General features: G+C 38.4%; 1 protein-coding gene across 1 annotated transcript in view; it reads left to right on the forward strand.

Moving 5' to 3' along the window:
- SYNE1 (spectrin repeat containing nuclear envelope protein 1) overlaps positions 1–16,138 on the forward strand; it is a 317,817-nt gene that overhangs the window by 231,795 nt on the left and 69,884 nt on the right. The window contains exons 102-112 of the mRNA XM_026844552.1: positions 108–258; positions 1,087–1,221; positions 1,384–1,539; positions 2,442–2,651; positions 4,159–4,260; positions 5,986–6,105; positions 7,608–7,808; positions 8,483–8,656; positions 9,112–9,243; positions 14,644–14,840; positions 15,860–15,992. Of these exons, the coding sequence (XP_026700353.1) occupies positions 108–258; positions 1,087–1,221; positions 1,384–1,539; positions 2,442–2,651; positions 4,159–4,260; positions 5,986–6,105; positions 7,608–7,808; positions 8,483–8,656; positions 9,112–9,243; positions 14,644–14,840; positions 15,860–15,992 (1,711 nt within the window). The remainder of the gene's footprint in view (positions 1–107; positions 259–1,086; positions 1,222–1,383; positions 1,540–2,441; positions 2,652–4,158; positions 4,261–5,985; positions 6,106–7,607; positions 7,809–8,482; positions 8,657–9,111; positions 9,244–14,643; positions 14,841–15,859; positions 15,993–16,138) is intronic.

The following is a 16,138-nucleotide window of genomic DNA, read 5'->3' on the forward strand; positions in this document are numbered from 1 at the left end:
GTAGCACTTAATTGAAATGTAGAATTTCTCAATTGAAAGAGGAAATAAACACCTTATACAGTTATAACTTTTGTATTTGTTAAACATTTATACATCTTCCCATTCAGTGACAAGCCTGATATACTCTCTGAGGAATTAGGCTTGGAAGGTGAGAAGCCATCATCTGAAGAACAGATGAAGGTGAAATGGGAAAGCCTGAACCGGGAATTCAATACCAAGCAGAGACTGCTCCAAAAGGCTTTGGAACAGGAACAGCTGGTAACCATTTTTAATTTCTCTTTGCATTTTCACTATGAAAGCAGTTGTCACAGCATGAAGTACAATATGTGCATAGCAGACGCATTAAGGTGATGTAGTTAATGTAAAAAAGATGGAACAATTTATTTTTGTGAAATCTTTAAAAACTATTAAATATTGGCACTAGCACTGCTCTTGTTCAAATTTGAATTGTACAATCATTCAGGTGAATGACCTAGAAAAGTCTCAGACAAAATTTTGATCTACTTATCTAACCCAGAATAATTCTGTAACAAATCATCCTTCTGGAATTGACCAGTAATCTGGCAACAATTTAAAGGAAAAACTGGTGTTTTCAGTTTTAATTTATTGGTTACATTCAGTTCTTGATCTTAGTGTGTATGTGACAAAGAGGCAAGTGATTTCAGCCACAGAATTTTTGCTGAAAGAAACACGGATTGATCAACTAAACCAGGGACAATTCAAGATTTGTATTAACATACATCATCCATTTTATTGTTAATAGACCCAGGCCCACCGTTCTTTATATAACACTACATTAAAATCAGCTTCCAAAGTTCTAAATATCTTGTATTTGTTCAAGGGTAATTAATGATTTTTTGGTAAATAAATTTTGCTATTGCTAATTCTAACTACAGGTATTTATCCTGCACTTCTAGTGAACCTCCTGTTGAGCAGTCTTTTATTCAAGATATTTATGACACTGAACAGTCATGGGAGGACCTTGAGCATTTTTTGGTGATATCCTCAGTCAGCAGTAAAATCTGTATAGCTGAATTTTGTGCCCTATATATGGTAGAAGCAAGCTAATTAGTACTTCTCTCTCAGCAGCTTTATAGCAGACCAAACAGACTGATATCTGGAATGCCTCTGTATAAGGAGGAAGGACAGGATGAAGATAAATCCTCAGTGTCACCAGTATTGGATGAATTGAATCAGGCCTTTGAAGATGTGTCATCTGAGGTAACATTTCAATTGTCTTTACACCTATCCTTCAGCAGAACCACATTTACGATGAAAACTCCTCTAGCTCCTACCTGGAAATCCAGCCCTTTCCAAAATATTACAAGTTAGAAAGAGTATCTTGTACTTCTGTTCTGGACTTCTTTGGTTCCTTTTGCCCAGGCTGGACGGGTGGAGGAGAGCCTGCATCTTGAAGAGAAGCTGTATGATGGTGTAATAGCAACCTCCCTGTGGCTAGATGGTGTGGAAGAACAGGTCTTTGTTGCTACATCTCTGTTGCCAGAGGAACAAAGAGAAACATACCTCTGCAAGCAAGAGGTAAGGAATCCATGAACAGGACTTCCTTTAAATTGTTAATAAGGATGCATTTTATAAAGTGTTTAGAAAAAAAATACTAGAACCCTGGATAAGTGACATGTCACTGTCATGATCTCTGTGTAATTGCAGTATTCTGCTACTGGTAGAAGTAACTTTATTGACCATGTAGAGAACGTTTCAAAAAGCAGCACCTTGACCCAACTTTTGCCTGATCAGAGGAGAATTAAACATAGAATCTGTCTTTTGTTTAACTTCTTTGCTAAGTATTAGCAAACACCACATTATTGAAGTTGAAATGAATTGGAAAAGAAGAAATAATGCTGTGGGATATAGGAACAGTACAAATTCATCAACATGAAATGGGAGTGGAAGGGGAGGGGAAGAGAGGGAGTGTGGGGAGAGAGAGAGGTGGTAGGACAAGTGGTAATGGTTTTAAACTAAAAGAGGGTAGATTCAGACTAGATATAAGGAAGAAAATTTTTTTTACAATGAGAATGTTGAAACACTGGAACAGGTTGCCCAGAGAGATTGTAGATGCTCCTTCCCTGGAAGTGTTCAAGGTCAGGTTGGATGGGGCTCTGAGCAACCTCATCTAGTTGAAGATGTCCCTTGCTTATTGCAGGGGAGTTGAACTAGGTGACCTTTAATGGTCTTTTCCAACCCTAACCATTCTATCATTCTGTGATTCGACATAATTTTGTTTCAGCACTTGTTTTCCTCAGAGCAGTCTGGGCTTTTTATTATCAGAAATACAGTAGCTGCATAACTTTGTCTAGGGTGTGTATATTAACAATGTAAAAAAGTCACTGCATTACTGTAAAATTGATGATGGCTATGGCAATATGTTTGCCTGTTTTACAGAATGTCTGATTGTCACTTTGTTTTGTTTTCTACAAAATCAGTCTCTTGCCAAAGAAATCAAAGACATAATGGAAGAAATGGATAAGAACAAGAATTTATTTGCTAAGATATTTCCTGAGAATGGTGGCAATAGGGATATCATAGAAGACACTTTGGATTGTCTCCTGAGAAGACTGACCTTACTGGAGTCAGTAGTAAACCAGAGATGCCATCAGATGAAAGGACAGCTCCAACAAATAGTGACTTTCAAGGTATGAAGGAATTATCAGGGGTAAATATCAGATGGGCATATAAAGGATGTGGTTTTCAAAGCAATGAGAATTTTTGGTACCAGATAAAACCAACAAGGTTTTCACAGGTTTTTACTGAAAAATCAAAGAACTTCTACATGAAACTTGGCACCCAAATCATGATCCAAAATTTAAACTCTCTGCTAGAAGCCTTCTGTAACTCATGCAATTATTGTAAAGTGATCATTCATCCCATGCGTTCTCATCCTGCTGACATTACATAAAAGGAAATTGTTGACTACTGTTCTCAAAGGAGAAGCATCTATAGAGTTCCACTATATATATTTTATAATATCATATGTGATAGAGTACAGTTTTATATTAGCAGAGATAGGGTAGAAAACAATACTGATTCCCACCTTTCTTACCATCTTTAGACCATTCTGTTACTCTACAAAAGCTTGTATTTCAAGCCATCTGTATTAAGCAAAGCAGAAAAAATGATGATAAGTGGAGCTTTTAGAAATCTTTTTAAACAGTGTTCAGAAATGCTTTCAGATCTTACTTGGTCTCCCTCTTCTCTCCTATTTTCATAATATGTACCTTCTAGTATGTTTAGTTTTAAAGAAAAAACATAAATTACAACAAAAAAAAAGTAGAAAACAGATTCCTGGTGTCTTTGGATTAGGATCATCATTTCATAGGTTGTTACTGCAGGATTTTTCTCCAAACTCCATAATCTTTCCTCTGCAGCAGATATTAAAAAAAAAAAAAAAAAACAACAAAAATCAACATCTTTCAGTGAAAGGCCTTCCTTTGCTGAAGAAAGCAGACAAGTTGGTTAGAAGCCTGTGCATTATTGTTACACCAGAGATATTTAGTATTTAAAAGAATTACTGCATAAAAATAATTAGTAATGAAGCCCTTATATAATGCTGAAAGTCTTAGAAAAATGTGCAGATAATTTTCTGTTGGCATGAATGCATTAAAAAAAAGAATAATTTACTGTAGCTTGGCAAAATTCTTAAGTAATGTTTATGTGTCTAGTCTGATAAGGTACTCTAAAAGTTGTAATGTGTAGTTAGTCCTATAATGTGTAGAAGCCTTGTTTACTTTGTTATATTTCTCGAGTTTGTAATTAAAAAAACTTACCTTAAAAAGTAACACCTAACTTTTTTGCAAACAGATATGGTTGAATAAACTACACAAGAATAGCATATCTTTGTTAAATAAATCAAATGATCCTTGCTAATTATTTATCTAATTGGAAGACAAAAGCAGAAGTGCGTTCACAGGTTATGTTTTGAATAGGAGTTGCTTTAACTTTTAGCTCATCTGTATCCAGTTATGGAATTTTGGCAATGTTAAATGCTTTGCATTGACTAATTATGATGTTTCCAGTTTTGAATAGATTTATGCCTTAGTCCTGATATTGTAACATTGCAATACTTTATACTTTTTGGAACATATAATATTTTTCAGCTGGTTTGTACTGTGATTTGTTATAGTTTGTTGTTGTCTCCTGTAGAATGATCTGAAACTCCTGTTTACATCGGTGGCTGATAACAAATATTTAGTTCTACAGAAACTAGCAGAGGCAGTTGAGAGACCAGAAACAGAACAAATGCAGGTATTGCCAAATGACTATTACCTGGGGAGGGGGGAAGAGGTAAAGTTTCTATTCAAAGTATATATGGATTCTAGAGAATAGTTGCTTTTTATGGGAGAATGTATGTGTTCACATAAAGTATGTGAAAATGAGTACTTCCAAGAGTACACTAAACATGTTTATAAATTTAAAGAAAACCAAAACCCAAACCACAACACGAAGTGTCTTTCTTTTCTCCTCAACTGTCCTAGTTATGCATAAACTTGGCAGTATTTGAAAGAAAGAAAACTTCAAGGAGCCAAAACCAGTCTAAAGTTTGGATAAATGGTTTGGCTCTTACACTTTATTAAAAACTGAAGTCACTTTCTTCTGCACTGGTCTATAAAAATATCTTGGCTGTTACTTATTGTAATTTAAGACAATAATTGTTTTTTCTTTATCAGGAATTGTGTGAGGAATAGTTAATTATTAATATGTCAAAATATATCATGTTTCCTTGCTTCTCTTTTGCCAATGTGAAAAGTGAATGAAGTATGCTAAGGGCCAGTTTCTACAGATGTTTCTTGTTACCCAAGGGTTACTGATGTGTGATGCCAGCAGGTGACTGAGAGGAAGAGACTTACTGTACACATAAACAGAAATACTGGGCTTTATATACCTGATAATTAAATTTTGAAAGAATTTTAAGTCTCCTGTATGAATGAGAGAGCTGATACTCTGTGTCTTTTTTCTGTCTTCCATGATGCAAAAGATTGGTAAAAATTAGTCTACTCTATGATTAATTTAACTACCAAATAGGAAAACATCATGGTAACAAAAGCAACTGAATTTATTTGTTTCTGAACATCTACCTTGGCTGATAAAACATTCAAATTTAAAAGCTTTGCTGTTTGTTCTAGATGTGATTGGGAAAGTGGAAATAAGGCCCTTAATCAACCGGGTAGCTTAGCTGCATGAAGTGTATTTAGTTACTGTGTTGTTCATACTCCATATTACTGGGAGTCAGGAGGTCTACTCACATATAGTTTAAGCATATGTGGATAGGCAGTTTCCAAGAAAGGGCCTTAACAAAGGACTTTTAACTGCAGGAGTCTTACCTTGTGTTTTTATTTTGTTATAGCTTGATTGCATTACTTTAGCAGAGACTCCTAGGTTGAAAGACCTAGGAAAGCTTGTGGTTTCCAATGAAAAATACATATGTCTGCAGAATACCAACCTGCATTCTTAAGTTAAAGTTTTTCCAAGGGCAAAAGGGGATGTACAAGTTCTTTTCCTTGACGATAATTTTGGCCCTATCCTGGTCCTGAAAGGGAACTATGCACAGGTCTTTGCTATCATGCATGACTTCTGCTGTGATGGTTGTTTGCTTGGTGCCTGGATAAGTAAGGAATGAGTGTTAATAAAAAGAATGCTTTAAAGGAAGGTGTTAGAACAATTAATAGTCCTTTTGTGCCTGTACTATATAATTGAAAACATGGAACTTCACAGCAATGTTTGGTATAAAATATTACATGATACTAAACCAGCTTGTTATTAAAGAACAACAATACCATATTGTATTTAAGAAACAAGCTAGGCTCTCCCAACTTTGAATTAATATTTTTTCTTCATAGTAACCTTTACAGTTTCAGCAGATTGAAGAAGTGATTAATACTTCAGGCAGAAAGCAGAAAAGAATATTACCATATGGCAACTACAGTATTTTTATTAAACCTTCAAACTAAACTCTGTAATTTTCAAATATAGGTCATACTGCAGGCAGAAGAAAGTTTGAAGGAACTAGATGCTGGAATCAATGAATTAAAGAAGCGTGTAGACAAACTAGAAATTGACCAGTCTTCTGTGCAAGAGCTGTCTAAGATCCAGGTATGGTTCGTAAATTCCATACTAGACATGTCTGGTGATATCAAAGGTAGTATTATCCACCTTTTTATTGTTCATAAGGCAGTTTAGGAAAGTGTATTTTAAACCATTTTAGTGTGTATAAAAGATTATTTTCTCTCTGACTCAATTAGTTTTTCTTCTTTTGCATTTTAAAATTTTCTAACTTCTCTATTATTAGCAGTATTAATCATAAAAACACAGAAAAACATATTTTGTTTCAGCTCTTCTTGATTCCCTGTTCAAACAGATGAAGTTAAATGTGTAAATGTTTGCCGAAGGTTGATTCCTGTTCTCACCAGTGTCTCATGATCTGGAGTTTTGTTCTGTCTCAAATCTGTCATGAAAAAAACAACCCAACAGGAGGATGAAAGAGGACAGTTAACAGTGACCTGAAACTCAAAATGTTCTGCTTTTACTAGAACACCTCTCATGTTCCTGCATACTTTCAGTTAGACTTGGTTTTGAACACACCTAAAGTGTAGGACTCTGTTTTAAAGGCTCTCTGAAGTAGATACATGCAGGCAATTGATCCAGAATTTCTATAAGGCTGTTGAAACTTCTCTGTGAACATTTTGGTTCTGAAGCAGGGGAACACTTAAGGAAATATCAAGGAGGATGTTTACAACTGTATTTTACTCGTTATAATGACATAACAGTAAATTGGAAGCAAAGAAAACAGCTGAAACTGGACCATAAACTTATGAAGCCAATGAAGCAGTAATCTCAATTAAAAATGGATGACAGTTTGTGCAAATGTGTCTTTTGTCCAGTTCTTTATCCCTTCAGTTTTAGAGACTCCTACTTTTTTTTTCTTTTTTTTTTTTCCTCTTAGATTATGTATAGATATCCCCCTCCCCTTGATTTCAGTTTTTAGAAAAGCCTTCCTTTTACTTTTTTGACAGTTGGGCTTCTCATGCTTTTCTCTTTAAAGCTAGGAGAGCCAGATGCAGTCTGAGGGTGGGTACTTTGCTGTAGTACTGGGTGGTCATAGAGATATTTTGGTTTGTTAGTTTCTGGATGCCTTGTCTTGATTAAGATTATGGGCTTATCCTCACAGTCAGATGTATTTTCTGAGAATACAGTTCTCAAATTAAAAAAAAAAAAAAAAAAAAAAAAAAAAAAAAAAAAAAAAAAAAGGAAGTAATCCTGTTCAGAAAAATAAAAACATCTGTTCTCACTTTTATGGGTGAAGTCTACAAGATGAATAATAGCACATGGGAACTGATGAAATTATTACTTTTGTCTTGTTTTGTAATTTGGCAGTATGGGCACACTGTGAAACATACACTGCACTTTTTCTATACTTTACTGTTCTCTATAAAGTATATTGCTATTTTAGTGTATCTGCACAGCCTTTTTGTGCTAGGAATAGAAGTTACTCTGATAGTGTTCTCAGAAGAATACAAGGGACGGTAAGGTTGCTTCTAGGAAGACATGTGTAAGGTGTGAAATAATAATCACCATTGCTGCTCTTTGCCCCCAAGGATAAGTATGATGAGCTGATGATGATCATTGGATCCAGACGGAGTGACCTGAATCAGAATCTGGCTCTTAAGAGGCAGTATGAACGGGCTTTGCAGGACCTGACTGACCTGGTAGAAACAGGCCAAGAAAAGATGGCTGGTGACCAGAAAATAATTGTTGCTTCTAAGGAAGAGGTTCAATTGCTACTTGACAAACATAAGGTAAGAAACTGACATATTTCAGGATTAATCATGATTGTAAGCTTGTACACATCAAACCTTCTGTTCCTAAAAGTTCAGGAACTTTTCAGAATGGTGGGCCAGTATTAAATCAGGATATATTAAAACTTACTGTATTTTAAAGTGGAATCAATGAACTGTTCTGACTGAATGACTTTCAAATGCTCTGTTGAAGGTGAATTCAGGTAAATCACATTTTCTTCCTTATTCTAGTAACAGATTTGTATTCATGTCCTGTCATGCTATGTAGAAATTTCTACCACCACTCCTCTTTTTTTTTTTCCAACAGAAATATATGTTTGCTAATAACACATACAAAATATAACAAAATTTTTCCACATTTCTTTAATTAAGCAGTATTTTTTTGGTGGTATATATCTGGTCTAAGATATTTTTGTTTATGGAATGAAAGTTGGGATGGCATTTGTGTGGAAAGGATGACCTCTTTCTTTCTTTAAAAAGGCCATGGCCTTTTAAAATTCTGTGTTGGATTTTGTGATACAGAGTGAAAAGTTTGCTTAATTCTATGTCTACAGATACTTGGTTATACTGCTATTGTCTTAAACTGTTTATTTAATAGTAATGAATTGAGTAACAATTGCACTTTCTCTTTCCTATTCTGTCTTCACCCTCTCCCCTACACCCAAATTTCCCAGGAATATTTTCAGGGGTTAGAGTCTCACATGATCCTGACAGAAACACTCTTTAGAAAGATGAGTAGCTTTGCCCTCTTGAAGAAAACTCAGTCACATTCAGAGCTAATGACACAAGCTTCAGCTGTATTAAAGCTGGCTCATAAACGAGGCGTAGAGCTGGAATACATTCTAGAGGTGAGAATTTCTGTGGTCTTTTCTGTACTGCAACTGTGATCAACCACCAGAATATTCCATAATGTTAATTTCCTGTGCTTGGACAGAATTGATAGACATCAGTCCCTTTTGTTATACACACAAGGCACTGCTAGACTACATGTAACCTTTGCTATTTAACTGTTGTGACCTTCAGGTGACAAAAATTGTGTTCCTCTAAATTTAAAAGAGCTGCTTAGCTTTAGTCAACAAGAAGAACGTGACAGCTTTATCCATGTGTTCCAACCAAAAGTTGAGCTTCACATGGAGATGGTGTCTTATTATAAATCCACTGGACATTTGTACTGTTATTTCTGTACGTTCACAATGATGCAGCTATAGGATTTCAGATCAAGAAATCAAGTAATAATAATTCTAGATACACACTGAATCTAGATTCAGTGTTCACATTATACATGGATAATTTATGCTTGCAGACCTGGATGCATCTGGATGAAGATTACCAGGAACTTACCAGACAGCTGGAGTCTGTTGAAGATAACATCCCCACTGTTGGTTTGGTGGAAGAGACAGAGGAGAGGCTTACAGATCGGATTACACTTTTTCAGGTTGGTGTTTTTCAGACATTCATTATGGAAAAGTTGGATGAAAGGGACCTTGGAAGGTCATCTAGTTCACCCCTCCCCTTGAAGCAGAACAGTTGCCATGGGCTGGATCAGCAATGGCTTTGGAAACCTGAAAAGATGGAGATCTCGCAGCTTAGCTGGAGACCAATTGCAGTGCTCAACCACCTCCCACTGAAAAGGTTTCCTATAATACACAATCTAAACCTTCAACTTTCAGCTTGTCACCATTGTCCTTTTCATACTGTGTGACACTACTGAGGGGCATTTACCTCTATCATCTTTTTAATTCTACTCCAAAGAGTCGTAGGCCTTCCTTATTAGACTGCCTCTTAGCCTCCTGTTTTTCAGTCTAAAACAAACACATCTCCATCAGCCTCTTTTTAAAGGACATGTGCTCTAGGTCCCTAAACATCTTAATAGCTCTACACCAGACCCTGACTACTTCCTTCTTCCTGAACTCAGTAAGAGGTAGGGGCAAAGTAGAATCATATGTACTAGATGTGGCCTCATCAGCACCACGTAGATGAGGATGATAAAATAAGTTGGTTGTTCACAGTCCTAATGAAGGCCAGTGCTGTGGCTTGCTTTATTCATGATGTCTTGGTTGTGGAAGATGCCAGGTTAAATACACAGCCATTCCCTTCCTAGCCTATATTGAGAAACAGTGTTATTCTGCCCAAGGTGCAGAATTTGCACTTCTTTTTGAGCCTCCTAAGGTTTTTGCTGCCTCCCACGGCAATATCAAAGTGTCTCTGGACTAAGTCTGCTATTTTTTATCTCAATGACTCTACCTACATTAGTTTCACCCACAAATTTACTGAGGGACTGCTCTCTGTCATCATCCATGTCATTAATGAAGATGTTGAAGATGTTTGAACCCAAATATCAAGAATCTCTGGAGTATTCTGCCCATTACAGTTTGCCAGCCATCCATTAAGCCTTTGATCACTAGTGTCTGAGTCTGGTAATGCAGCTAGTTTTCAATCGATGTAACAGTCCATTTATCCAGCCCACATTCTTTCCACTTCCAGAGGAGGGTCTTGTGGGAGATGGTTTCAAAGGCCATACTGAAGTCAGTCTCATTCACAGAGACAGTAATTTTGTCATAAAAGATTGTCAAGTTAGTGAATCCAAGCTGAATATTCCTAAATACTTTTTGGTCAGTTTTGTCCTTGAAAATGGATTCCAAGAGGATGTGTTCCATGGTCTTTCCAGAGAGCAAGGTGAGGCTAAACAACCTGTGTTTCTCCAAGTTAACTTCCTCCTCAAATGCAACAAGAACTAGTAGTTTAAATACAGGTTTTTTACCACATCCTGAGTTTTTTGGTCTGTTCTCAAAATGGGAATTCTGGCCTAGTGTTTTCTTTTTTTATGACATTATACACAAGACACTTTGGTTGGGGTTATTTTTTGTTTCTTTGTTTTGTTTTACAGAAAAATTCTGCCCAATTCTTGCAAATTGACTTCTTGTCTACTCTGATTTTGTTATGTTTATTATTCTTTTACCAGACAGATTTCAGCTTTTGCAATGGCACGAGGAGAACTTAAGCAATCTATTGTGTGGAGGGTTTATTTTGGTTTTGTTTAATGCTAGGCATTGTTTGTGTTGGTCCTGACCCTAAGTTAATTTTCCTCTTCTGTTTCTCTTGTTATATAAAGTAGGTTATTCAAATCCAGATTTTTGGACTCTGCTATGGTATAACTTTTAATACTTTTTTTCTCTCCCTGGGGCCACATTTAGGTTAAAAATCCATCATAATTAGTTTATGACTATCTTTGAATTCTTTATGCCACTCTCTAGGAGTTATACATATATTTGTGTATGTATATGTAAGTAGACACACAGGCACACACATCTATAAATATAAATTTCTGTATTATTAGAGCTCTGTTTATGTCAAAGAGTAAATAAAAGCAATAGAAAGTTTATGTACTCACTGTAAGACTAGCAGTTTTGTACACTTTGTTTTCAGATTAGTTTCAACAGAAGTGGAAAATGGGAAAGCTTGTATATTTTGTGCTCAAGCTTAGTCAAATATACAGATATACAGTCCACTGACTGTTATCTGCTGCTGTTGCTTTACGTGAGCACCAGTGATACAGGCTGGAGCAGTCTCAGGAGTATCAAGGAGGACAACAACAGAGCCCTGGGAGTGGTGGTAAGGGACTCTGGAGTACAGGTCATTTTTTCATCAATCCTTGTCAGAGGGAAGGGGTTTGAAAGGCTCAGATGAACCTGGCAAATGAAGGAATGATTATGGGGCTGGTGCCACAGCCAGGGGTTTGGCTACTTAGAACGTGGAACTCACTTTGAGAAACCTTGTCTACTGAGGACTGATGAGTTCCATCTGTCACAGAAGGGGAAGAGCATCTTCAGTCATAGACTTGCTAAGCTGGTGAAGGCGGCTTTAAACTAAAGTTTCTGGGTGAAGGGAATCTATCCCACTCCTACCAGTTTGATGCCCATGTCAGCAATACATGCCCAGAGCCTGGAGAGGGATCATGGGCCATCAGGAGACCACCAGCCATTCCAGCCAGTAAGTCAGCTTCATTGGGGGCCCAGCTTAAATGCGTCTATGCAAATGCACATAACATGGGGAGTAAACAAGAGGAGCTGGAAATGTGCACATGCCTGCAGGGCTGTGATATTATTGTCATCATGGAGATGTGGTGGGATGGTTCCTATGACTGAACTGTTGGAATGGAAGGATACAGGTTCTTTAGGAAGGACAAGCAGGGGAGACGAGGAGGGAGTGTCACCCTCTGTGTCAGTGACCAGCTGGAGTGCACGGAGCTCTGCCTGGGGACGGATGAGGATCCAACTGAGAGTTTATGGGTCAGGATTAAAAGAAAGGCAGGGACAGGTGTCATTATAGTAGGGGTCTGCTACAGGCCACCCAACCAGGCAGACTAAGTGGATGAGGCCCTCTATAGACAGATAGGAGCAGCCTCACATTCCCAAGCCCTGGTCCTCATGGGGGTCTTGACTGATATCTTCACATCACGGTATCTGTTGCAGGGACAACACAGCAGGACACAAGCAATCCAGGAGGTTCTCAAGCGATAGAGGAGCCAACAAGGAGAGGTGCTATGATGAACCTTGTTCTCACCAGCAAGGAATGGCTGGTGGGGATTGTGAAGTTCAAGGGCAGTCTTGGCTACAGTGACCACAAAATGGTGGTGTTCAGGTTCTTTAGGTCAGCTAGAAGGGTGTGCAATAAGCTTGCAACCCTGGGCTTTAGGAGAGCAGGCTGTGACCTCTTCAGGGATCTGCTTGGAAGAGTGACATGGGATAAAGTTCTGGAAGGAAGAGGGGCCCAAGAAAGCTGGTTAATACTCAAGGTTCACCTCCTTCAAGTTCAGGAGCAATGCATCCCAACAAAGAGGAAGTCAGGCAAAAATGCCAAGAATCCTGCATGGATGAACAGGTATCTCATGAGCAAACTCAGACACAAAAAGGATGCCTATAGAGGGTGGTAACAAGAACAGCATTGGTGGATAAGAGAAGAGGAACTGATGTCTGCCTGGACTTGTGCAAAGTATTTGACACTGTCCCTCACAACATCCTTGTCTCTCAATTGGAAGTGACATGGATTTGATGGATGGGCCACTTAGTGGATAAGGAATTGTTTGGATGATTGAAATCGAAGAGTTACAGTCAATGGTTTGATGTCCAAGTGGAAAGCAGTGATGAGTGGTGTTCCTCAGAGGTTGGTATCAGGACCAACACTGTTTAACATCTTTGTCAGTGACATGGACAGTGGGACTGAATGCACCTTCAGCAAGTTTGCTGATGACACCAAGCTGTGTGGTGTGGTTGACATGCTGGAGGGAAGGGATGTGCAATCCAGAGTGACCTGGACAGGTCTGAGAGGTGGGTCCCTGCAAACCTCATGAAGTTCAAGAAGGCCAAGTGCAAGGTCCTGCACATGGGTTGGGGCACTCCCAAGCACAAATACAGGCTGGGCGATGCGTAGATTGAGAGCAGTCCTGAGGAGAAGGACTTGGAGGTATTAGGGGATGAAAATCTGAATATGACCCAGCAATGTGCTCTTGCATCTCAGAAAGCCAGCTGCATCCTGGGCTGCATTAATAGAGGTGTGACCAGCAGGTTGAGGGAGGTGATTCTCCTCCTCCAGTCTGCTCTTATGAGACCCCACCTAAGTATTGCATTGAGCTCTGGGTCCCCAACATAAGAAGGACATGGACCTGTTGGAGTGAGTGTGGCAGAGGGCCACAAAGGTGATCAGGGGGCTGGAGTGCCTCCCCTATGAGGACAGCCTGAGAGAGTTGGAGTTGTTCAGCCTGGAGAAGAGAAGACTCTGATAATACCTTATAGCAGCCTTCCTTCCAGTACGGGGAGGGACTTTTAACAAGGACATGTAGTCGTGGGACAAGGGGTAACGGCTTTAAACTGAAAGAGGGTAGATTTAGATTAGATATAAGGAAGAAATTCTTTCCTGAGGGTAGTGAGACACTGGAACAGGTTGCCCAGCGCAGCTGTGGCTGCCCCCTCCCTGGTAGTGTTCAAGGCCTGGTTATTTGGGGCTTTGAGCAACCACCTCTAGTGGAAGGTGTCCCTGCCCATGACAGGGTGATTGGAATTAGATGATCTTAAGGTCCCTTCCAACCTAAACCATGCTAAAACTGTGTTTTTAAATCCATACTATTTGCGTAGTGATAGTGGAATTTGGCAGGTATATTTGCCCATGTACACAAATTCATTACCCATCCCCATTTAAATGAAAGCTGTCTCTGCTCTAGGGTAAGAGTATTAAAAGCCTTTCCTTTTTCAGTACCTTTTTTCCTTTTTTGTGCCTTAACAATTGGATTCTGTGTTTGGAGATTTGGATGGGTGGTGTGATCTTCTATGTTGTAGACATGGATAGCAGGTAGATCAATAAGGAAGAGTTAGATGACTAGATACCTGAAGATAGGCTTTGAAAGGGCTGAAGAGTGGCCACTGTTAATAACTTGATATTGGACACCTTTAACTTTCATTGCAGTAGAGTTTGCGGCAAATGGTAGGCTAAGTTCTGACATTTTAATCAATTTCGCTCAGAAATGGTCTTGTCCCCAGAAGATTCTTTTGAAATTGTTCTTTTCAGATGTAAAATATCTACACCAAGGAGGAGTTCATCATAAAGAGGTGTCAATAGACATATTGAAAGGAGGGGTTTTGCTGCAACACATTCAGATTTTGAGCAGGTTACGTGCATGATGGTTCTCAGGGAATTCCAGAAATGGAGCAGAGGGAAAAAATGTGATGTGCCATGGTGACATTGGATATGCTACAAAATGCAATAAAAGAAAACCACATGTTGTGGAAATGTGGTAGCAGAGACTTCCAGAGCTATCTAACCATCTCCTTTGTCGTTACAGCATCTGAGATCTAACCTGAATGAATACCAACCTAAATTATACCAAGTGCTAGATGATGGGAAAAGGCTCCTTTTTTCTATTAGCTGCTCAGATCTTGAAAGTCAACTGAACCAACTAGGAGAACAGTGGTTAAGTAACACCAGCAAGGTTACCAAGGAGCTCCACAGGCTTGAGACAATACTGAAGCACTGGACAAGGTAATGCTGATGTAATGAACAGTATAAACAACTTCACCTGCATTGTTCAGGTCAAAGTAATTCTGAAGCCAGAACTATTAGATGCAACATTTAAAAGAAAGTACTGTGAAGGATATGTGATAGTTTGACTACAGTATCCTGCTTCTGCTCCACAGAAGTGCTGTCTCTCATTTATGATAAAACCTGTACCCAGATAACAGTTGGTGGGAGGAATTCAGAGGATATCTTATTTAGATGGCCAATTTAGAAGCCCCATGTGTGTACGTACAGGTTGATAAGAAGGGATGTGTGCTTTGCCAGATAGTATGGGTAGCCTCAGTGTGTTCTCTTAGGTGCATTGCCACTGCTGGGTTCTTGTGGTCTGTGTCATTGCGTATATGGAAGGGAGCTTTTAGCTGCCCTTATTAATGTTCACTACTTTTGAATTGAACTCTCTAAGTGATATACAAGCTTTGTCTATTATTCATAATGTCGCTAGCTTGTTGGCTCACTAGCCTTTCAAGAGAGATACATAAAGGATTTGTAAGCATAAAGTTTATGTGGAGACATTTATTCTGACATTGCATTAGTTGCTTGGCATATGAAATGACATGGAGATATTAGAAAAAAAAATATTAGATTTGTGCTCTGAGATACCTTATGGTAAAGCTTTTGGAAGATTGAGCCTTCTAATGGAAATTAAAAATCTGTTTATGTGTGTGAGGTGGTGTGCTGTTACTGCTTGCCCAAACAGATTTGTAACCTAGTTACTATTGCTTCATTAAACTTAGTTTTTGCTAAGAGGTGAAATAAAGGCACTGTTAGAAATTGTGGGTGTATTAGCTAAAATAAGAGCTTTCTGCTACCGTGCCTATCTTTAAAAGTAAATCCCATTTTTCTGAAATTTGATAAAGGGAAGAAAATATTTTTATTTTAAATCTGGCATACAGTATCTTCCTCTAACACAGGGTAGAGAGAGTGCTCAGTTGGAAGCAAGAAGTGGCGGTGACTGTTTTAGTTTTCTTTAAACATCTTTACAGGTATCAGAGTGAATCAAATGAATTGGCACATTGGTTACAATCTGCAAAGGAGCGACTTGAGTTTTGGAGCCAGCAGTCTTTGACAGTTCCTCAGGAACTGGAAACAGTCCGAGACCATCTGAACTCCTTTTTGGTAAGTCATTCATGAACCTAAGACAGCTTTTTCCTCTCCGATTAAAAATAAATTGTTGAGCAATTATGTGGTTATACTTCTTTTCAGCACTGAAGTAGTGACTATGCAAAAAAAATCTGCCTCTGTAGGTGAGATGTCCTTCAAAA

This window comes from Athene cunicularia (assembly GCF_003259725.1).
Source record: "Athene cunicularia isolate RWA chromosome 3 unlocalized genomic scaffold, athCun1 chr3_part1, whole genome shotgun sequence".
NCBI lineage: Eukaryota > Metazoa > Chordata > Aves > Strigiformes > Strigidae > Athene > Athene cunicularia.